Source organism: Melozone crissalis, unplaced genomic scaffold, assembly GCF_028551555.1.
Source record: "Melozone crissalis strain CALT ecotype California unplaced genomic scaffold, PUWL_Pcris_2 ptg000017l_1, whole genome shotgun sequence".
In the NCBI taxonomy this organism is placed as follows: domain Eukaryota; kingdom Metazoa; phylum Chordata; class Aves; order Passeriformes; family Passerellidae; genus Melozone; species Melozone crissalis.
Genome location: NW_026535795.1, coordinates 8,225,054 through 8,247,176, shown reverse-complemented (window position 1 = coordinate 8,247,176; position 22,123 = coordinate 8,225,054). Strand labels below are relative to the sequence as shown.

At 45.6% G+C, this 22,123-nt stretch overlaps 2 protein-coding genes across 7 annotated transcripts; one reads left to right on the top strand and one right to left on the bottom strand.

Moving 5' to 3' along the window:
• Positions 1-407: 407 nt before the first annotated feature.
• Positions 408-2,772, bottom strand: SNRPB (small nuclear ribonucleoprotein polypeptides B and B1). Its single transcript, XM_054274636.1, has 7 exons — positions 2,711-2,772; positions 2,452-2,603; positions 1,987-2,098; positions 1,584-1,736; positions 1,089-1,227; positions 810-935; positions 408-596 (listed from the first exon to the last, which is right to left on the bottom strand). The coding sequence occupies exons 1-7, from the start codon at positions 2,711-2,713 to the stop codon at positions 559-561; spliced, it is 723 nt and encodes a 240-aa protein (XP_054130611.1). The 5' UTR covers positions 2,714-2,772; the 3' UTR covers positions 408-558.
• A 217-nt stretch (positions 2,773-2,989) lies between these two features.
• ELMO2 (engulfment and cell motility 2) lies at positions 2,990-21,942 on the top strand. Of its 6 annotated transcripts, none has more exons than XM_054274546.1 (22): positions 2,990-3,184; positions 7,202-7,327; positions 7,462-7,502; positions 8,003-8,075; positions 8,408-8,458; positions 9,422-9,603; positions 10,407-10,506; positions 10,686-10,837; positions 12,970-13,048; positions 13,651-13,686; positions 16,532-16,582; positions 16,904-17,026; positions 17,652-17,786; positions 18,205-18,309; positions 18,389-18,497; positions 19,126-19,262; positions 19,577-19,740; positions 19,823-19,935; positions 20,239-20,346; positions 20,676-20,762; positions 21,083-21,156; positions 21,713-21,942. In XM_054274546.1, exons 2-22 carry the CDS (start codon positions 7,250-7,252, stop codon positions 21,911-21,913), a joined length of 2,199 nt encoding a protein of 732 aa, XP_054130521.1. In that variant the 5' UTR covers positions 2,990-3,184; positions 7,202-7,249; the 3' UTR covers positions 21,914-21,942. The 6 variants fall into 6 exon arrangements, with proteins under 6 accessions (XP_054130521.1, XP_054130523.1, XP_054130522.1 ...); XM_054274548.1 differs by having other exon boundaries at positions 2,991-3,122; positions 20,676-20,758; positions 21,079-21,156; XM_054274547.1 differs by having other exon boundaries at positions 2,991-3,154; positions 20,676-20,758; positions 21,079-21,156.
• Positions 21,943-22,123: the final 181 nt, after the last annotated feature.

Sequence of the window (22,123 nt, the reverse complement as noted above, 5' to 3'; positions counted from 1 at the left end):
TATGCTACATATTTCTAGTTCATGTACATAATAACTTTAAGGCAAAAACTGAACAAAGTTTTGCTCATATACTTCTGAGATCTCAAATAATTAAGAGCTGGAAAAATATTCTTTTGGTTTAGAACCCATTTCTATAATAGGAAGAAAAGTTTTTCAAACTACCTGTCACAAAGATGTTTCTTTAATTTTTTACCATCTCCACTCTCCAAATCTGTTCTTTTTCCATCAGCCACGTTAAACTTCATTGCTATACTTTAATTCCTGTAAGGAACACAGACCACCTGTTAATTTCTGTCTACACAAATTAAGCTTTTTTTCTTCAAGCCTGCTCTTCTGGGATGACCAGTGTGGAGCAGTAAAAAATAATGGCTGCACTCTTGACACAAACAGACCAGCACAACAGTGACTCCTAGTACTAGGTTTTCCATCTTTATTAAAAAGGTCAAACATCACCAGCAGCAGATATAAAATATACATAGGAAAGGCATGACAGGTGGTACTGCTCAGTGTATCCCCTTCCTTGGTCTTCTCCCAGTTCAGAGGTACATCACAGAACTCTCACGGCCTTGGGGGGCGCATGCCAGGGGGAGGGGGTCCTGGGAATAAAGGAAAGAGTTGAAGAGAAAAGCAGCAGCAACACTAAACAAAAAAGACATTTCTCCCATGCTCAAAGTAGCCACAGGACCCCTTCTGGCACCACAGCACTTTGACATCTAGCAGAGCTAGGGAGACACTGGAATGCATCACCCTTCAAACATTTTATTACAGCTCCTCAGAGCCCCATGGCAGCTGGGATAGCCTGTGCTCACCTCTCATCCCTGGGGGTGGTGGTCTCATGCCTGGGGGGGGCATTCCCATGGGAGCCCCTCGGCCAGGTGGCATTCCCATGGGGGGGCCCATTGGTGGTCTCATGCCTGGAGGAGGCCCCATCATTCCTTAAGCCAGAGAAAAAACAAGCATGTCAATCCAGCTGAATATTCAAGGCACTAGCTGGGTATCAGGATACCTCCCACAATACCAGATTTTAATCAGAAAAATTTTATCACCAATTTTGCAACAAAACATGAGCTCTACAGAGTAATTCCTACCTGGAGGAGGGGCTCCTCTGCTCATGGGTGGGGGAGGACCCCCACGCCCTGGTGTGTACTGAGTTGGGGCTCCTGCTATGCTGGCAGTGGCTGCTGCAGCAGCAGCTGCAACTGTTCCACGACCCTGGGGTGTCATCACCTGTAGAGAAAACAAACAGACTCAGAAAAAATAGCACCTGCTTTATCATAATAACTAAAAAATCATAGTGAAATTCTCCTTCAGAAATTATACCAGTCTTTTCTTAACTTATTAAAAAACACTACAGCATGTAATACAATTCAATGGATACCAACTGAATTATGTGAGAAAAACTACACTTTTTCAACCTTCTTCTGTCATATAGGACAATACCTAGGGATATCTAGTACCAAAAAAAGCCTCACTAGGCTCAAACTTTGTGGTAATAAACTAGGATTACAGTTCTTCCACTACACCAATTTCTTGCATCACACTGGTACCAAAAAATAAAAGCCACATGGGTCATAGTATCTCACCTGTTGGGATGGTCCTCCCACTCCTCTGACAGGGCCAGCTAATCCTGCTGGAGCTTGTGGCATGGGAGTACCAGCTGGAACTCCCCTCCCTGCTGCTCTGCCAACACCAGGTCCTCCAGCAGCTCCAGCGAGGGGCACCCGGGCAATTCCAGTCTGAAAACACAGCCCCCAAAGAGAAAGATTTATCAGAAATCCTCAGAGCCTACAGATGCCCACAGCCTTCCTTTGTCCAATGAAATGTCCCAGCCCATAAAGGAATTAGAGCTTCCTGCAGAGAAGTTTGTTGGACTAGCCACAACAACATCTGTAAGATCTGTAACAATACAATAGCAGCACTCCCTTGCAAAGAAGCAAATTCATCAGATTTCCCCTGTTTTCTCTTTAGTTCTCTGCTCATTCTTACATCTTTTGGAGGTGGTCCCTCAACCGTCATGGACACCAGGTTTTCCCCTCGCAGTAACACAAGACCAAGGACTCGTTTCTCTTCCCGCTCTGGCTGTTTTGAATTTTTAGGTCTGGGGAGAAAAAAAAAAAATTGCAAAACAGAAGGAAAAACAGAATGAATGAATGCTGTCTTTGAGCTTGCAACAGAATATATTACTAGGCTGCTTCTCCAGAGATGAGCACATTTTTATATGCCTCAAACTAAATCTAAACTGCTACTAACGGCATCACACATGTTGGTTATTAGGAAAGAACCGAAACAAAGGGTTCCATAAGCTTTGACAGTTTGGGGATTTGACAAAAGAGACTACACCCATGAGTGTTTCTGCGGAATCCGGCAGCACTCGCTGCCCCAGCGCTGCCCCGGCTCTCGCCCCGAGGCCCCCACGATGAGGGCCGGGCTGGGGGCGCCCCCAGCGCTCACTTGATCTTGCGGAACTCGTCGCAGTCGCAGAGGATGAGGTTCATGTGCTTATCGAAGGCCTTGAACGTGCCGATGAAGACGCGCCCGTCCTGCAGGATGCACCGCATGCGGTAGTCGATGTGCTGCAGCATCTTGCTGCTCTTCCCCACCGTCTGCAAGAGAGCGCCGCGTTACCCGCGGCCCGGCCCGGCCCGGAGCTCGCGGCACCGCTAGCTCGCTGCACCGGCGGCCCCCCGCCCCGCGGGCCGGCCCGGCTCACCATGGTTGCGGCTTTCCGTGCTCCCCCCGCCGCTGCTGCTCCTGCCGCTCCTGCCGCTCCCGCCGCGCTCCCTCGCTCCGCGCTCCCCGCCCGCCCCGGCGGAAGCTCCTACGCGCGGCCGCGGCGACTTCCGCCCGCGCTGCGCGGGCCCCGCCCGTTCCGGCGCGCCGCGGCCGCGCTTCCCGGGGCGGGGCGCGCCCGGGGGCGGGGGCTGCGCAGAGCTCCGCGGCCCCGCGCTCGCTGCCGGGGCGGAGGGAGCCGAGCGCGGCCGCCGCAGAGCCCCGCGCCAGCCCGAGCGGCTGCCCTGCATGAGCTCCCGCACGCCCGGCCCCTGGCGCTCGCAGCCGCTCCCGGAGGCGGGGCACCGTGGGCACGGGGAACTGACGTGAGCCCCGCCGCGGCGGCCCCGGAGGCGAGGAGGGGCGCGGGGACGAGGGACGCTCGGTTAGCGGCATTGACCCGGCTGCGCAGGGGGTGCGCTGGGGCGGCGGGCCGGGTCGGGCCGGGTCTCCATGGTCCCCGCGGTCTCCATGGCAGCGCGGCGGGCGCATGACGCGCCCAGGGGCGGTGCCAGCGCCGGCAGCGCCTCGGCGGGGCCGCGGGAACGCGGGGCGGCCGTGGTGGGGCCGGGGGAGCGCGGGCGGGCGAGGGCGTGGGTAGGGGTAGGAACAGGGACAGGGACAGGGACAGGGAGCGCAGCCGTCGGCGGAACGCCTCGGGTCTGCCGCCTCCCCGGGCGCGCTGCGGCGCCGCGCCCACCCTGCCCGCGGCCCTCACTCCGGCCTGGCTCCTCCGCCCGGCACGGCACGGCAGGGCACGGCACGGCCCGAGCAGCAGCTCCCGTAGGTCCCGTTGTGCCCGGCGCGCTGCCCCCGGAGACACCGAGAGGGGCGAGGCCAGTGCTCCCTCGGGAGCCGAGGCACAGCGCGGACAGGGCTTAGCAGAAAAATTCTTGTTTAATTCCTTTGGCAGGGTTTTGGGGCAAGCTTCAGGGGCTGACGCCTAGCTGGCGGCTTTGAAGTCACTTGACTGATTGAAAATAATAAAGCAGTTCTCTTTTTGCTCGTTGCTATCAGTTTCTGTCTTTGCCAAGAGACGGTCTCTGCCGTGCTGTGTTGAAATGTGCATTTCCAGGGCCCATAGGCGTAGTGCTTTACTGCCAAAGTGCAGCCACGGAAGGCATTTGGAGCAATGTAGGATTCCAGAGGCAGGGAATCTGAGCCATTTCCTTCTCTGGTTTATCTAGACAGGGATGTTTCTTATTGCTTGGTGTGTGAGGTAGCATAGAATATTGCATAGCCTTCAGGCTGGACTCTGCTATCTCCTACCCTTTCATGCTGCTTGGCCAAGGAATGGCTTCTCTGCCCACCTGTCCCATTAGTCCCTGTGCCAACGTCACTTCCAACTTTAGCTTGGCCGGTTGGTACCATCTGGGGGCTTGCTGAGGACTGCCGAGGGTGTTTTGTTGCATCTACAGGTTTCAGAAGCTGCAGCTATTTGCTTGTTGACTGAGGGATTCTACCAGGCAGCTTTTCTTTTTCAGGGAATGTTCTTTCATCCTCCTCATTTTCATTCTGTGTGCAGCACACTTTGTTCTCTATCTGTAATGAAAAGAAGATTGAGTTTGTGAATAGGGAAATTCTGCTTAAAATACTGTAGTTGTTTTAGCTTGCAGCTTCTCAGAAGTCTTTTGAATAGTGTGTTTTTAGTGGCTCTGCTGATTTTTCCTTGCCCTGCAGCTACCCCTGCACCACTGCTTTACATGACAGATCTCACTCTGCAGAAGCAGACTGAATTAATTTTTGATGGATTTTAGCTTGGCTTCTGTCTCTCTGTACAAACTGTGAGGAATTGTTTACATGCTTTTGAGAAGAATGTGCTGTGAGAGCATGCACAAAAGTGATGGTAAACACAATGACGCAACATCGTGGTCTGTACCTCTTCACAAGAGCTTCTCAACAATTTTATCAGCTCTATCACTGTTGCACTGCAAAATATCCATTGTAAAACCAAACATCTTGACACCTCTCATGTCCACAGATGCACAGTGAGATCTTTTCAAAGCATGCTTTTGGCAGGCAGCCTCACGTTAAGAGGCTGACCTGAAGTACCCTTTGTATTCATGGTCCAGTCATGCTCTTCTGGAAAGCTGCTCCTGCTGAACTATCGATCTGTGTTGGTCTTTAAAAGCATTGTTTGACCAAGACTGTTCTAAAAAGTTTCCTACTTTTTTAAATTTTTCATTCCTGCTTCTCTGGGTTCTCCTTAGCCAAGTCACCTTGATGTTCAAATCTCTGCCTTGGTAGAGATACCTGTGGTGTCTGCTGTGTGCAAAAAAACCCTGAAAATATTTCTCAGAGTCTTGAAGCTCTGTTTCTTTCACTGTGTATTTGCTGTGCCTTGAATACTGATTAGAATAGGGAGCATGGTTGCCAGTCATGAGTGGGTGCTCATTTATGGAAGGAATTTGGGGCAGAAATAAGTGTTAAATATCATAGTGAGTTACTTTGAATTTGTATGAAGCTGAGAGCTTTTTTTTTGGAGATACCAAGGTAGTGCCATACCACTTGGTTGGTCCCTGGTTTTGGTGGTGAGGATATCAGGGGAGCTGCAGGTAGAGTGCATGACCTGTAGGTGCTGTGTGCCTCTGCAGTACTTTTCTGGCATGAAACAGGACATTTATATGGTTATTAAGAACGTGATTTAGTGCTGGACTTGGCAATGTTATGTTTCTGGTTAGACTTCATGACCTAAAGGGTATTTTCCAACCTAAATGTTCTATAATTTCTGCAGGATTTCCCCTCATATCAGCATTTCTGTTTTAATGGGCACTTCCCTATCTGAATGAGGCATGTTCTTTGAGTGGGAAAAGACAAGTTAGAGATTTGTGAAGGCTTCTACCTCTAGTAATCTGGACATCTTTGTTTTGGCATATAAATTGCTGTATTTCCTTGTACTTTTCAGTAGCAACTTGTCACTTGCAATACAAATGAAAGACTATGACTGTACTGCAAGAGGCTGAAGGGAAAAGTGGTAATTAGATGCTAATTACTCATGCATAATTACTCATGGGTAAATTAGTTAAAAAAATTACAGATTCAGTTCTTAATTCTCAGGGACTAATCTTTGAGCCTTGTCTCTACACTGTGTATTTGTTGTGTCTTGGACATTGAATAGATTTAGATGTTTTCTGGTTGTGACTGGCTCGCTCGTGGGAGAGATAATTACCTGTTCAGTTATTACAGGTGGGTACTGGGGATGTTGAGTGTGTGATTTCTGCACAGGACTGATGTTTTTCAGGCTTTCAGTTTAGGTCATCATAGCCTTTAATTGCTGGAGAACAGTGAGTGGAAATCACACAGCATTTGGGAACTTCCTGTTTCTAGATTTAATACATGGAAACCCTGCAGGTCTAGGGGTGTCATACAAATTGGGCTCTTTGGGGAGTACTGGTTGCATACTGGAAATTGCCCTGATTTGGTGCCCTGAGTCTGCTGCTTTCCCAAGGTCAGCTAATGTCTGCTGCTTATCTGTAAGGATGGAGATGTTATTTTGAACCTGACTTGACTGGCACTTTCCTGAATGAGATGTGTTTACACTTAGAGTCATTTAATGAGTTTTAAGAAAATACAAGCCACTCTTGGGATTGGTGCTCAAACAGAAAGAGAAGGCCAGGAATACTGACTTGTAGCCATCTCTGTGAATTGAGGTTGGCTTTCCAGAATGTCATGAAATTCTGAATCTGGCTTGCCAGATACTTCCCAGGTGGTGGGAGGTGATAGAGTGGAGCAAGTCTGGCTGTCATAGGAGTGCAGGAGGTCACATAGTCCAGTTTTTTGGGCACAAACCACTGTGTCTGAAAACTGACTGGGACCAAACCCTGAACATAAGCTTATACTCTGAAAGGCAGATAAAGGAGTGAAAGGTACACTTCCAGAGCAAATGCTGAGTTACCTTATTTTCTGTGATGGATGCTGATGTCTTGGATTTATGATGTTACAGGAAGGGAATAGGATAAAGCTAGCTTTGCCAAAGAGCCTGTTTGGGTATCCTGAGTGGATCAAGTTGTCCGAGAAAGTTGGATGGGGCATGAGTAAACACAAGCCCATGGGAGGGAGGCTGCCTGGACAGTCTGTTCCTGCTCTCACCTACAGCTGAGCCTAGGGAGCTGCTGCTTCAGTAATCCTGCACCCTGAGCTGCCAGTACAGACAGTGGATGGCAGATGGGGCTTTGCTGATCAGTGACCCTCCTTCTTATGAGTGCCCCAACAAGCTCTCAGAAGTATTTCTCAAGTGATGAAGTTGGGCATGCAATTTCACAACATGCTGTTTGTGTGAATCTTTTATCTCTGCTAATACTGGGTGCTTTGTCCCTGTCAGGCCCAGGAAACCATAAGGCTGAGCTTAGGTGTTTCAAAGCTTGGTGTTAGATCCAGTGTAGCAAGTGAAATAGTTTTCAGAGAAGATGCTCACTGTCCTTTCTCTTAACAGGTGTGGAGGTGTATGCTGTTGTAAGGGCACCTGGAGGAGTCTGGAGCAATGCCACCACCTTCAGACATTGTGAAAGTGGCTGTTGAGTGGCCAGGTGCCAATGCCCAGCTGCTGGAAATAGATCAGGTGAGACCTGGTAACCAGATGGGGGAGGAAAGGCGCCGCAGCGTTGATACTGGAATGTGGGAAGCATAGAAATGGGCAGTATTCCTTTCTGGTTGAGAGGAACACGGCTTCTGAGGACTCTCTTTCTTTTCTAGAAAAGGCCTCTTGCATCCATCATCAAGGAGGTCTGTGATGGGTGAGTAGTTCTCTGGGAATCCTTGTGGAGAAAGTCTGTCCTGCTGACAAATCTTGCTGGGTTACTGTGGAAGTCTGCTGCTTGTTAATGTGCTGCTAGCACAGTCCATGCTGCCTGCTGCTGGTTTTGGCCATGGAAAGGGCTGGGGTTTAAATTGTGAAGAAAAGGATCTCCTGGAAAATGGGGACCTTCTATTTTTATTCCAATTCTTAGTGTGTGCATTTGTATGCCTTAGGGTCAGTTTCTCTGAGGATTGGCCCATCCTGCTGCTCTTGAAGTGTAGGCCTGTTCAGGTGTTCCACAGAGTTGATTTAGAGTAGACTGAAGTCCCACATTGTCCTCAAGAGGAGTTTTCTCTCCTCTTTGGGAGACCTGATTTCCCCTGCTAAAGCTTTGCTTGAAAGTTCTTTTGCAACTTCCTGGGATCAAGCTCCATTTCCTAATGGACAGCTGGAAGAAAGAGGACAAAGATGCTTAATGTACCCTTCTTCCTCTGCCAGGTGGTCACTGCCAAACCCAGAGTACTACACGCTGCGTTATGCTGATGGCCCTCAGCTGTACATCACTGAGCAGGTCAGTGTGAGAGGCAGCAGTTTGTGATAACCCTGGGGGAGAGTCCAGAATGTCTTGGACTACAGTCATGGAACAATACTGCACTAATCCTCGAGGAGCAGCATCTCTGCTATCAGGGAGATTCAGACTCAAATGGTGCCATTCAACAGAGGAGCTTTGCACTGCTCTCTTTGCATGCCTGGGTGTGGGGACTCAGGCACTCAAATTCAGTACCCTCAGTGGGGTTGTGTGGCATAGAAGCCCCTTTACTGTGCATGCAGATGTGCACTGTAGATCCAGCTGGGTTATTTTCCCCCACTTTTCCACAGTTTAAGTTTGGGTTTTCTTTCCAGACTCGCTGTGACATCAAGAATGGAACCATCCTCCAGCTGGCAGTGTCCCCGGTAAATGCTTCCTCACCTCCCTTTTTCTCAGTAACTCTCCATGGGTGGCAGGCTGTTTCTTACCTCTTGGCTTTTCTTTCTCCTTCTCCCCAAATTTCAGGGTGGGTACCTTTGTTGTGGGCCCTTCCACGCAGTGAGACACACACTTTTTGTTTTCCCTCCTGCCTGTGGTGTGTGTCTTTCCTTTGGATGCTCTGCCCTTTTATAGGACTTCCTGTCAATAAATCCAGTCTACAGTTTTAGTGCATCTCCTAGATTAGGATGCAGTGAAACACTGACAAATGTATTCTCAATGTGAATGCATTTAGCATGGTCAGTTAGAAAGCAACAGTTCCAGCAACTGAATGCAAAAAATTAAAATAGAGACAAATTTAATGAAGAGGAGGTTGTTTTTGCTGAATTATTGCTATTGTGCCTTCAATAGTAATTTTTTTCAGCTTTCTTTTTATTTAAATTCTTAAGCCTTTTTCTGTGCAAATTCTTGGCATAGAGCTGAGGGTGAGTGGGACTGGGAGAAGGTACTTGGGCAAAAGGGAATTAAGAGGATATAATGATCTGTGTCTGAGAAATCTTACAGAATGTCTTGTGGATATACAAAATGAGATCATGCTTCTCTTTAAATCTGTGAGACTTTTTATCAATATTGTATTTCCTAATGGTGTTGCTCCATATTTATATACCCACCTCCACTCACCTCAGCGAGGAGAAAACAGGCATTTGCTCTAACATGCAAACCAGCATTTTACTCACCTCCTGCTTGGCTGCAACTGTTGCTGAGAGAAGCCTTTTTTTAGTCTGTCTTAGACTTGCTGACTGCAGCTACTGAATGTGACTTTGCTGCTATCTCTAGCCTGGCTCTGCTCTCCCTGCCCACCCATGGGCTTCTGACAGAATGCTGATGCTGGCAGGACTCAGCCTGCAGGTGCCTGCTCTGTAACTGGCACCATCCCTCTTTCCTGCCAGTCCAGGGCAGCTCGCCAGCTGATGGAGAGGATCCAGTCCCACAGCATGGAAGCCAGGCTGGATGCCATGAAGGAGCTGGCCAAACTTTCAGCAGACGTCACCTTTGCCACAGAGTTCATCAACATGGAAGGGATTACAGTGCTGACACGGCTGGTGGAGAGTGGGACAAAGCTTCTATCCCAGTAAGTTTCCTTTATTCCAGGACTCTGGGAGGAGGCCTTGAATAAGGGGCTCATTTTGCTTGCTGAAGTGGCATTAGGCAATTTCACAACCTTAGAGCAAATGCTGATCTGTGGAGACAAAATCTTTCCAGTCATTTGCCAAACCTCACAAGGCAGAAGAAAAGACAGTCATGATTTGCTCTGGAAGTTTCCTCAAGCACAATCACAGTGAACTATGGTACAAAGAATTCAGTTGGATTTTCTGTTGCAGTTGTTGTATTTCATTGGGAAGTACTTTTAAAGTCTTGATAACTTACTGTAATAACATTTATAGCTCTTCTTATATATTAGCAACTAATACTTTTTTGGCATTTTTTGCAATCTTCCCTTCAGTTTCTTTTATCTTTCTGTCTTGTGGTTATGTATTAAATTTTCCACAATTCATGCTGTGCCTTCATTTTATTTCAAGTCAGGTCCCAATATTTCGAGGACAATTAACTTCCCTTATTTTTTTTTTTTCTCTGATGTGGAAACGTGTTTGCTCCTTTGAGTAGCCAAGTACTGATCCTGGCGATTGTGAGTCTCTGGTGGCAGGACTAGGGACTTACTGCTGCTAATTTTAATTTGTGCTTGTAACCAGGAAAAATAAAATATCTTTCCACAAAACAGTAAAATTATCTGCATGAATGCATACACCTTATTGCTCCCCCAGGTGCCACACTGTGTTATTGGGAGAAAGTGGTGACATTTTTCTCTTATCCAGCTTGAGCAGGCTTTTTTTCTTGCCAGCAGATCTCTTGTAACTGAATTCTTCAATTTCTCAGTTATAGTGAGATGTTGGCTTTCACCCTGACTGCCTTCTTGGAGCTCATGGACCACGGTATTGTCTCCTGGGACATGGTCTCAATAACCTTCATCAAACAGGTGAGTTTGCGTGGAGGGGAGAGTGGATATTATTTCTTTCCACGCTTTAATGCATCTCCCAGGAAGAGCACAAGACTCTGAGAAGCTGAGTGCTGTCTGAGAGCACAGTGCACCCCCTTTGTGAGCCCTCACTCCCCACAAGTGTCTGGCTGGCAGCAGCTGACCTGCTGTGTGCTCAGATTGCAGGGTACGTGAGCCAGCCCATGGTGGACGTGTCCATCCTGCAGCGCTCCCTGGCCATCCTGGAGAGCATGGTGCTCAACAGCCAGACTCTGTACCAGAAGATTGCAGAGGAGATCACTGTGGGGCAGCTCATTTCCCACCTGCAAGTGTGAGTGTCCATCCAGCAATGGGGGGATTTATACCTATTTTATAAACTATTTGTTTATTTAAAAATACGTCCTCTTACATTTGGAACACTTAACGATTGCATTACCAATATGGCAACTTACTTGAAGTTTAAGATTTCTAATGGATTTTTTTTTAAAAGTGAGATCCTAGAAAAATATGTTCTGTGTTCTGGAAGAACTTGGGCACATGAATGTTAAACAAAGATATTTAGCTTTAAATAACTGCCAAGTGTGTTCAGTGCCAGGACCAAACCTGCATTTCACTAGAATAACTTCCCAAAGGTTTTGCATCCAGCTGTCTGTTACTTTTACCCCTCTTTAAATTATCTCCACTAGAATCTAAGAGTTCATCATCTTCTGGGTTTTGTCCTGCATACTGAAGAAGAAAACAATTGCTTTTCTTGCTTGAAGGGATTAAAAAATCCCTTCATTTTCTTCCTCCCTTTCCAAACAAACTGGCAAATTAATTTCTGTCTCTTAGGGCTGTTTGTCTAGATCAGTTCTACTCTTCATTATAAAAAAGCTGCATGTAGTTGTTAGAGCTTTGAACAGGTTGGTTTTTTTCTCAAGCCTTTTAATTCTGAATGTATGGAAAAGCACTATTTCTGAATGTGATTGATCTCTTTAATCAGTGATCAGTAGTTTAACGAAATTATAGTGCAAACAAAGTGTTGCATCAATGTCACTGCGTGCTTGGAATGTTTGTACATTTGAATTTGGTTAACAGAAAAGCTAAACAAGTTCTCCTGAACACCCCAGCAGCTTTGTTCTGCAATCAGCTGTGTGATTTCTGGTTTAGTCAAGCAGAGACTTGGTCCTAACATTGAACACACTTGTGCAGTTTTTTTAAGCAAATTATCTTTGTTCAAGACAGAAACTTGTGTTTAAATGCTTCCAGAACACAAATGGTCACTTAAGAAAGCATCCATGCAGGGAATATTTTGGGAGGGGGAGAGTGAGTCAGGATTTGCTGGTGGTTTTCTTGGCAAGGCTATCAGGAGGGAACAGTTCATAACAGAGGATATGTTCTGGAAGAACATGACCATGGAAACAAGTCCAAAGGAGATGAGTTAGAAGAGGAGAAACTAACCTAAAAAAATTGTTCTGCTTTGTCAAAAGAGCAACAAACCCTGAGAAGGAGAGCAAAAGTGAATGGCAGACTTCAGAGACCTGTGCAGCTGGGAGGCCCAAGGAGAAGCTAGGATGATACATGGAGATTTGCATGCTTGAAGTACAGCAGATTGACCAAAATGAAAAAGATTTGGAAGGGAGCAATAGAAGAAAGAATATGGTTGTTATCCAGAGATATGTCAAAGTGAAGAACATAGGTATTTAAGCTAAAAGAAGTATTGGCTTCAGATCTTTTATGAAAAGATCTTTTATTTCTACATGTATAGTTAAATAAATAAAAAATATTTTAAAAAATAAGTATATTCAAGCACACATACTCTTTTAGGTGGTACACTGGACTTGTGTTCCTCAGAAGAGCTTGATGCAGGAGTGCACTGGATCAGGCTGAGGGATAGAGTCACTTGACAGCCAAGGTCCACCCCCCAGGAAGAGTCAGAGTATTGCAGGAAACAGACCTGCATTTGACACAGGAGGAGGACAGAAGCATGTCATTGGCATTTAGAAGCTTAGTTTTGTGCTGTTTGGAACATGACAAGTATAACCACATGCACTGTGTGACCTAGGAAGGGGCTGAGCACCTGAAGAAGTTCTGCAGTGAAGCATTCTTTCCCCTTAGTTCCATTTGACATTAGTGGCTTCCACTGGCATAGGGCAGAAAAATAACTTGCTCCATGCAAGTTCCAAGCTGTATCCATGTGGCAGACTGTACCATAACCAGGTTTTTCAGCACTGGAAACAAACTGTGGTGGTGCTGGACTGCAGTTTGCTCTGTCTCCTGGATAATGGACCTGTCAGTCAGAAATCTCTGTCAGGTTTTTGCAAGCCTTTTGAAGAGTTGGACATCATAAGCATGGGTTACATGAGTCCTGCTTGTCTGCTGAAAATGCACAACTGCTGTAGTCAGTGTTCTCATGGTGCAGGTAAAGCTGTAATGTTCTGTACTGCCTGTTGCATTACAAGCCTCCCTTTTTTGTTTCTGCAGCTCAAACCAAGAGATTCAGACATATGCCATTGCCTTGATCAATGCCCTCTTCCTGAAGGCACCTGAGGACAAGAGACAGGTTTGTTCTTGCCTTTTGACTTTAAACCTGAGTGATGGTGGCTGCCTGGCTTTTTATGCCTCAGAAATCATATTGTCTGGGCAAGGTAAACCTCAGACCTTGCCAAGAACTTAAGTGCCTGTTTCAGTATGGCAACAGAGGAGAAAAAGTACCATCCCATTAATAATGTGTCCTGGAGCACACATCTGTATTTAGGACATGCTCAGAAAGGATTTTGAAAGACCTTCAGACACAGAAAGTAATCCTGCAGACAGCATGGGAAGTTTTTTAAGTTAATTGTGTATGGGAGAGGTAGGCTGGGTAGACTCCTTGGGACTGTATGTACTTAATAAAGAAACACCCCCCTCCCTCTCCCCCAAAAAGGGACCTTTCTTAAGTCATAGAGGGATATTCCTGCTGACAAACATGAGAAATGAAACACTGCCCTGCTCTGAGGAAGCTCCCAAGATCTCAGCTACCTGCAAGATGTGCATATGTGTGTATTGTGTAGCTTTGCTGTGTTAAGCCTTTCTTCTCTAGTGCCCTGTTTGTGCCTTATTCCTGGACTCCAAGCTAAATCCTGTCTGCTTCTCTTTGTGCCTTTTTTTGCTTTCTGCCAGCAGGACAAGCTGCTTAACCCACTAGACCTGCCCATCACTGTAAGTAACTGCAGCCTGGGGGCTGGTCATGTAGGGGACTGTAGGCATGGTAGCTCTTCTCTAGCTGTGCCTCCTTGTATCCCAGGGATGATGCCCACAGCCTCAGGGAGTGGATAAACCTAGGGAGAAGGGTGGGAGGACTCCTGGGGATGCACTCAGACTGTGCAAAGGAGAAGAACCAGTAGCAGGAGAAACCCTGAATGGCTTTCTGTGCACACGTGGTCATACAGATGGTCATAAAAGGAAACTGATTCTGCAAGACTGACCAGGTGAACCAATTGTAAAACTGGAAAAAGTCCTTTAGCAATCTGAATCTCCTTAAACTTACTGCAGCATGAGCTTATAGCCCAAATCTCACTTGTGCTAATGACAGTTTCATATCCAGCTGCATCCTTCTAAAGATAGAGCTGTTTGTCTGTGAAGAGCAGTCACAAAACTTGATGCTGACTGGGGACTAGACCATAAATTCTGCCTAATTTGTGACTTCTCTCTAATGGTAATTGTAGTTTAAGAATGTTTTTTGCCCTCTGCTCACTCCAGGGAAATCACCATTCTTGTTAATTGGTTGATTTGGAACCTTCTCTATTGAGATACTGGTAGGTTTTTTGGTTTTTTGCATGGCACAGAGAATGTTCCACTTTTTTCAAGGATGCAGCACCTTCACAGTAGAAATTGCCATCTCAGTAAATGTTACATAATTTCTAAAATTAATGGATATGCTTAATACATGAAAATAAGAAAAATCATACTCCTCTGCTGGTAACTCAGCAAAGATAGTAGACTTCATAGCAAACAAAATTCCAAGGGATTTTTTCACTTTTTTCCCCCCTCCCTTGAATACAATCCAAATGACCACAAAGAGCCATGGAGTTGTCTAAGGAGTATCTTCCATATGAATAGAGCCTGAGAGATTTGGGATTGCTCAGCCTTAAGAAGAGAAGACTCAGGGAGGTTTTATGTGTTTAAATATCTGATGGAAGAAAATAAAAAAGAGGGAGCCTGACTCCTCTCAGATGTGCCTACTGACAGCACAAGAGGCAGTGGGCACTGTTTAAAACCTGGGAAATGCCACATGAAATGTGCACACCCACACAACATAAAAAGGGAAGTGGTCAAACACTGGAACAGGTTACCCAGAGAGATTTTGTCGTCTCCATCAGTGGAGATATTAAAAACCTGGCTGGACACAGTCCTGGGCTGCCAAATCTGTCTGATGTTGCTTGAAACAGCAGAGTTGGACTAGGTGATCTCAAGACATCCCTTTCAGCATAAATCATTCTTTGTTTCTGTGACCATCAAGTAGCCAAGTGGGCCTCACTGGACTCTCAGCAGAGCATAGATCCCTTAGCAGTGGTTAAACTGTATGTGTGTTGATGCTTCTTTCTATGCTGTTTAGAATTGTTTAATTGTCTTTGTCCTTCCCACTTCTTATCTGCTTCAGTCACCTGTTAATTCCATCCCACATACAAACCAATTCCTTCAGAGAAAGGATTCTTTGTGTGGCATGCATGAGCAAATCCTAACAACAGAGCCTTGTCCTATTCTCAGTACTACATCTCACAAATAGTAGTAGAAAATAATGACTCAGAGGGCAATGTGTTCTGTCTGAAAGCACCTCCTACTTCATCTAGATGCTCCTTAGATACCTTCCACTCAAGCACTGACTCACTTTGGTTGTAAGATGAGCCCTGCTGAACTTGCAGCCATTACAGCTTGGCTGTCAGTCACTGTCTTGGTTCAGGAGGTTTCTGTCTGGATCAAAAGTGGTAATAGGAATTCTGAACAAGGTTAATGCATACGTTTTAGCAGACATCTTGCTCTGTCAAGAGTGATGTTGATAGGAGCAGTTGGAAAGTCTTGGATTGCTCAGGATGTACAGCTGATTGAGTGCAATTGTCTGAGACTCCACATCTGCTCCCAATTCTCAATCTGCACTGCACAGGAATGTGAAGAGAGATCTCAGACTGTCAGTTCTTTTGGACTTCTTCCAGATGATAAAATGCCCAACAGATTTTTCTTACCCAAAAGATTTTGCTTGTAGCAGCAAACTCATGATATTCACTTGACATTAGCATTCTCCTAGCAGGGGTGATGAGGTCACTGCTATGTTAGAAAGTGCATCTTCACAATTTCCAAGGAAAGCACAGGTTAGGTTTTTGCAGATGAATGTGTAACTGTTGCTGGAACTGAAGGCATCTTGCATCTGCTGTGACTGTTTGTCATCATGACTTGATGTTTGGGAAACCCTCCTCATCTAGAGAAGGAAGCCATGCAGTCAAGAGGGAAACTGGAAGCTTTCCTCTGAGCATGAAAATTACTAGCCTGTATTTTTGTAAATTCAAATGCTTCTGCAAATTGTCCTCAAGCTGACTTCTGATCATCTCTTTATAAAGTGGACAAAGGAAATAAATTTCAAAGGGAGGAGACCTGAAACCTTCTTCCCATAGCTCTTGTTATCTTGGGTGTTTACCTTGGTACAAGCTGTGAAATGTTGATTGGAGGAAGCTCTTGGAGATGGCAGATTTTTCCTGGACAATGCACAGTGTGCTCCCTGCTGCCATATCTCCTAATAGTGAAGTACCATTTCATGTCCAACATTAAGCTAAATTTGCTTCTGTGCTTTGATTCTGTTAGTGGCTTTCTCCACACTAGTGATGTTCTGTAGGGGAGCCATGTATGAGTTGTGGTGAGATACTATGCTAAATTGAAGTTTGGAGAAAAGCACTTTGTTGTGTGCCAATGCTATCTCCAATTCATAGGCTTCTTCCATTTTCTCTTTTCTGCACAGTGTGGGCTTTTTGTTTATATTTCACTCATGTTATTTCATCTTTAAATTCCACAACAGGAAATGGCTAATGCATTTGCCCAGAAGCACCTGAGGTCTATAATCCTAAATGTAAGTATGTCTGGAATGACAAATGCTTCCTAATGCCCTCTCAATAGAGGTTTCACTTGTGTATAGTGTAAATTCTACTGCCCTCAGGGCACTTGCAGAAAAGTGACTCTTTCAAAGGTAAAGCTTATTCAAAAGGGAGTTACCAGGATGCTGCTTTCTGCTCTTACGGAGCATTATAATTATGCTTCTGGTGGGATATGGAAGTTAAACAACTGAATGTTCATACAGAGAGATGCACATGCAGTCTGGCATATGCCTAGAGTTAATACTTCAGCTTTTATTTGCATTCTCTTAATTTCTACCCTCTCCTTTATTTTGCAGCATGTGATCAGAGGAAACCGCCCCATTAAAACAGAAATGGCACATCAGCTCTACGTCCTGCAGGTCCTGACCTTTAATCTCCTGGAGGAGAGAATGATGACCAAGATGGATCCCAATGATCAGGTCACTATTAGAGCTGAGTAAGGTCTGATAGAATAAGATGTCTAAGGAGCCTTATTCCTGGGCTCCCTAGCACTATGGAATTTGCAGTGCATGGTACATAAGGTTTCAAACTCGCCCTTCATATTGTCAGCCTTGAGATTAGGGTATGCTCATGACCATCCTGCTGCATTCTGTGGGACTTTGAGATGTAAGTGGGCACTGAAAGCCATATACTCCTTTCTTGACCAGCTGTCAAACTGGCTACTTAACCTCTGTGGCAGGCACACCATTTTATCCATTTGCTTGCAGTCTAGGAGGAAAACTGGTCATTTTTCAGGTGTCTGTTACTCAGCTGTATTACAGTTTTTAAGGAGAAATGCCATAGCATTATCTGAATGCCTAGAATTTGCCTGTAACTAAACTTGCAGTTAAAGAAAAGTGCAAACAAATATTTTGCTTTACCTACTGTACTGAAACTTGCCATTTTGAAATGGATTGCCTCTTTGTGTGCATAGTGCTTATGACCCTTGGCATTTCTCTGTGTTCATTGTGTGAGCTCTGAGGAGAGATGCAGGAGTGTGCAATATGTGAAAATCCTGCTGCAGTGATTGATCACGTCACCATTTCCCTGCCTTCTGTCCTTCAGACACAGAGAGACATCATATTTGAGTTGAGAAGAATTGCATTTGATGCAGAGTCTGACAGCAACACCGTCCCTGGCAGCGGAACAGAGAAACGCAAAGCCATGTACACCAAGGACTACAAGATGCTGGGATTCACTGTATGCATCTGACTATAAACCTTGTCAAGGCAGTCTGAGCAATTTCCATAGGAGTTGTGGGGAAATAAGGAACAAAAATAGCTGGTTTTTTACCTTATTTTGGTATCTGAGTTTAGAGATTCAGTTTCACTCACACTCCTGGGGAAGATCATTATGAATTTGCTGATGGGTTAAATGCAAGGGTTCATTAGGCATTCTCTGGAGGTATTTCCTTACCATATATGCTATGAAGAACTTGGAACCAGCCTCTGCTCTAGAAAGTTCAGATAGCATTGTCAGGAGGTGTTCTGGGTTACCTCTTGGATAGATGTGAGGCAGTGCTTGATGGACAGGTGGTTTATAATTCATTCAGAAAAGGTTCTCACACAATTTCTTTGAACTAATTTGTCTGGATTCTTTCTACACACTCTTTTCTCAGAATCACATCAATCCAGCCATGGATTTTACACAGACTCCCCCTGGGATGCTGGCATTGGACAACATGCTTTACTTGGCCAAATTTCACCAGGACACCTATATCAGGGTATGTGAAGCTGCCAATTTTTACAGATGTCAACACCTCAGCAGCTCTTCTTAGTGTATTTGGCATCCTGTTGTTGTAGATTGTTCTGGAGAACAGCAGCCGAGAAGATAAACATGAGTGTCCCTTTGGGCGCAGTGCCATTGAGCTCACCCGGATGCTTTGTGAGATCCTGCAAGTTGGGGAACTCCGTAAGTACCATTTCTTACCCAGCTTCACAGGCTGCTGGGCTGATGCTTCTAGAACATTCACAAGCATTTGTACCTTCATCTCACTTCTGCCATGTAAGGAAAGTACGAGCTTGGAGTTAGCACAGTTGATGTCTGAGTGATAATATCATTATCAAAATAAAGTAAGAAATTTTGGTGTGTGCACTCTGGTTCTCCTGAAAAACTGATACATGCAGAAAGCTTCAACTTCTCAGAGCTTCAGGAGGCTCCTGTATAAAAAAAAAAAGTCTTGAAACCATCATGAACTTGGGAAAAGTTTGTTAGCTCTGACAGTTTCAAAACAGCATTCTGAGAAAATTAACCACTGTAAGGAATTCCACCAGAGGAAGGTGGGAAACACTGCAAGCAGTTATTTTGGGGGACCAGGATGAAAAGGGCATGAGTCACAGAGGTTTGCATGGTGAAGTGTGGGGAGAATTGCTGTTGTCAATAAACTATCTGTAGAGCGACAAATTATTGAACTGTCTTAATCTCTTGGAGTAAATACTATTGCACACCATCAGTTGTCTGTCACTGTAGTGGACTTTAGTTACTCCTAGTACCTTGTGTCCAATATGCTCACATGGCTGTGGTTTGTTTCTTTCTGAAGCCAATGAAGGCAGAAATGACTATCACCCCATGTTTTTCACCCATGACCGTGCATTTGAGGAACTGTTTGCCATTTGTATCCAGCTGTTGAACAAGACCTGGAAAGAAATGAGGGCGACAGCAGAAGATTTTAATAAGGTCAGGGTGGAGAAGAGATATTTTTGTAAAATCTTTTGCAGATCAGCACATATTCACTCAGTCTGTATATTTGGTTAAGTAGTATGGCACAGATGATGTGACAGGGAATTGGTATGGGTTGTAGGGGAGGATGACTTTTATTTGGAATGCCTTGAGGTCTTTCTTGGTTCTTCTGGATCTTCAAAGTCACGAGTATCCTGATACTCCTGGCCCTGGTTATCCCATGTCAGTTCTTTGCTGCTCCTGAGCTGTGCCCTGATTCTCTGCTGCCAACAAGAACGTGACTTGTTTTTCTTCCTGTCCCACCTCTTTAGGTTATGCAGGTTGTTAGGGAACAGATCACAAGGGCTCTGCCCTCTAAACCAAACTCCTTGGACCAGTTCAAGAGCAAACTGCGCAGCCTGAGCTATTCTGAGATTCTGCGGCTACGCCAGTCTGAGAGAATGAGCCAAGATGACTTCCAGTCCCCACCTATTGTGTACGTGCCTAACAAAAACAGTTACCTTCTATCCCTGCCATTATCTTCATTTTCTGCTTACTCTTCCATATTTAAATGCCAGGGAGCTGAGAGAGAAAATCCAACCTGAGATCTTGGAGCTGATAAAGCAGCAGCGCCTGAACAGGCTTTGTGAGGGAAGTAGCTTTAGGAAAATTGGAAATCGCAGAAGACAAGGTAAGGGGACAGTGTCTGCTGTATTTTGTCATGTGAAGAACTGTAGCAAAAAAGATCTAATTAATTAATATGTCAGGAGGCATGTTGCCAGAAAGAAAAGCTGGTTACTTGTCTGTCCATATCAGCCAGTAGTTTGGAATGGCACAAATGTGCGTTTCTAAGAATACAGCCATCCCCTCATGAATAAGAAGCTGTGCTGAGGAGCTGGGCAAGCAGATGGACTGGGTGGAGAGGCTGTAACATAGTGGCTGTGAGACCTTATGTGAATGATCTTGCTCAGCTTACTCTTGGTGTGTGTTCCAGAAAGGTTCTGGTATTGTCGCCTGGCTCTGAATCACAAGGTGCTACACTATGGAGACCTGGAAGATAATGCCCAGGGGGAAGTGACCTTTGAATCTTTACAGGAAAAAAGTAAGTCCTGATTACAGGCTGTGCACTCTTCTCTGCTCTGCTGTCTAGAGGCTGAATATAATCCTAGATAAAGATGAAAGACACAAGGCTGAAGCCCTGACTAAGGAGATACCAATTTTTGGTCCTTGCCCAAATTCTTCAAATCTTGGAATTACTTGATAGCTCCTTTTTAAAAGTCAGCTGCAGGGATGTCTTACTGGTAATGTGTTTTGGAAAACTGCACTAATGAGCTAAAAAACCAAACAGTGTTCAGTTGCAAAGACAAAACAAAGTTCTGTATTTTCCTGGTTAGAATTGCTTGTTTGGGAGTTTTACTTTTTCACTGTTAGTTCCAGTTGCAGACATCAAAGCCATTGTCACAGGGAAGGATTGTCCGCACATGAAGGAGAAAAGTGCACTGAAACAGAATAAGGCAAGTGCTCCCTTTTCACTCTCATTAATATCTAATGCTGTAGAGTTTGAGATTGAAAGCAAGCAAGAGGAATGAATGATCTCCCCCACTGCAAATGTGTTGTGTACAAACCCCAACTCCTGTCTGAGCCCTTTTCTGGTGTTCCTTTGTGACTGCAAGGGGCTGTAAGCATAATTGTGCTGTAGTCTCTTCAGAATTGCTCACAATACCAGTGTGAGAAAGTGTACTGAGCTGCAGCAAGGCAGCTCTCTCAGAGTGGCAGGCAGAAGGTGCTGTAATGTCCTGTTCAGCTGGTGAGTGAAAGATTCTTTTCCATTTAGGAAGTGTTAGAATTGGCCTTCTCCATATTATACGATCCCGACGAGACCTTGAACTTCATTGCACCTAATAAATATGAGGTAAGAAATGTAGTGGTTAAGCAGTAGAATATATAGTAATTAACTTCAGAGATTAAGAAGGATTGGTTGCTTCTCATTAGAGACTCGAGCAGGCTGTCTCTCCCCAGGTTCATTCCTAGAATATGTTGCTGATGCTTTATATGAACCACCTTTGTTTTCCCTTAGTTATAGGGAAAACAAAGGGATGAAAAAAATCTTTAAAAAGGAAAAAAAAATTTCCACAGTAATTCCCCCTAGTCTGGACTGCTACTTTTTCCTTCCTATGATGCCTAGAATATGTTTACTTTTTTCGTTTGTTGTCCCACAGTAGAAACTCTTGTCCTTCTAGTACAACCATGGGCTCACACTTTCCTGTAGGCTTTTAACTTCCAGTGGAAATGGAAGTGGGCACCCCACTTGGGATTCCAAAAATTCCACTGAGAGTGGGATTTTTCCCTACATATTAACTCCCTCCAGTGTTTTCTGTCTTAAAGTTCTCTAATTTTTGCATGGACAGAAAGATTGGACATAAGGTGTCATTTATGCCGAGTCGTGAATGACCCCTTCTTTCCCACAGTACTGTATCTGGATTGATGGGCTGAACGCCCTCTTGGGGAAGGACATGTCCAGTGAGCTGACCAAGAGCGACCTGGACACTCTGCTGAGCATGGAAATGAAGCTGAGGCTCCTGGACTTGGAGAACATCCAGATCCCCGAAGCGCCGCCGCCGATCCCCAAGGAGCCGAGCAGCTACGACTTCGTGTACCACTACGGCTGAGGGCCCCGGGCCCGCCGGGCCGTGCGGCCGGGGCCGCCGCTCGCTGCCGTGCCGCGGGCTCGGCCCGGGGGTCCCGGCGCCGCCCGCCTTTTGTATCGGTTCCAATAATAACCAGTAGCGCTCCTGGCCGCCGCCGCCTCCGCCTCTTTCCGCCCTGCGCGGAGCGTCACCGCTGCGCGCCCGCCCCGCTCCGCCACCGCCGCTCGTTCC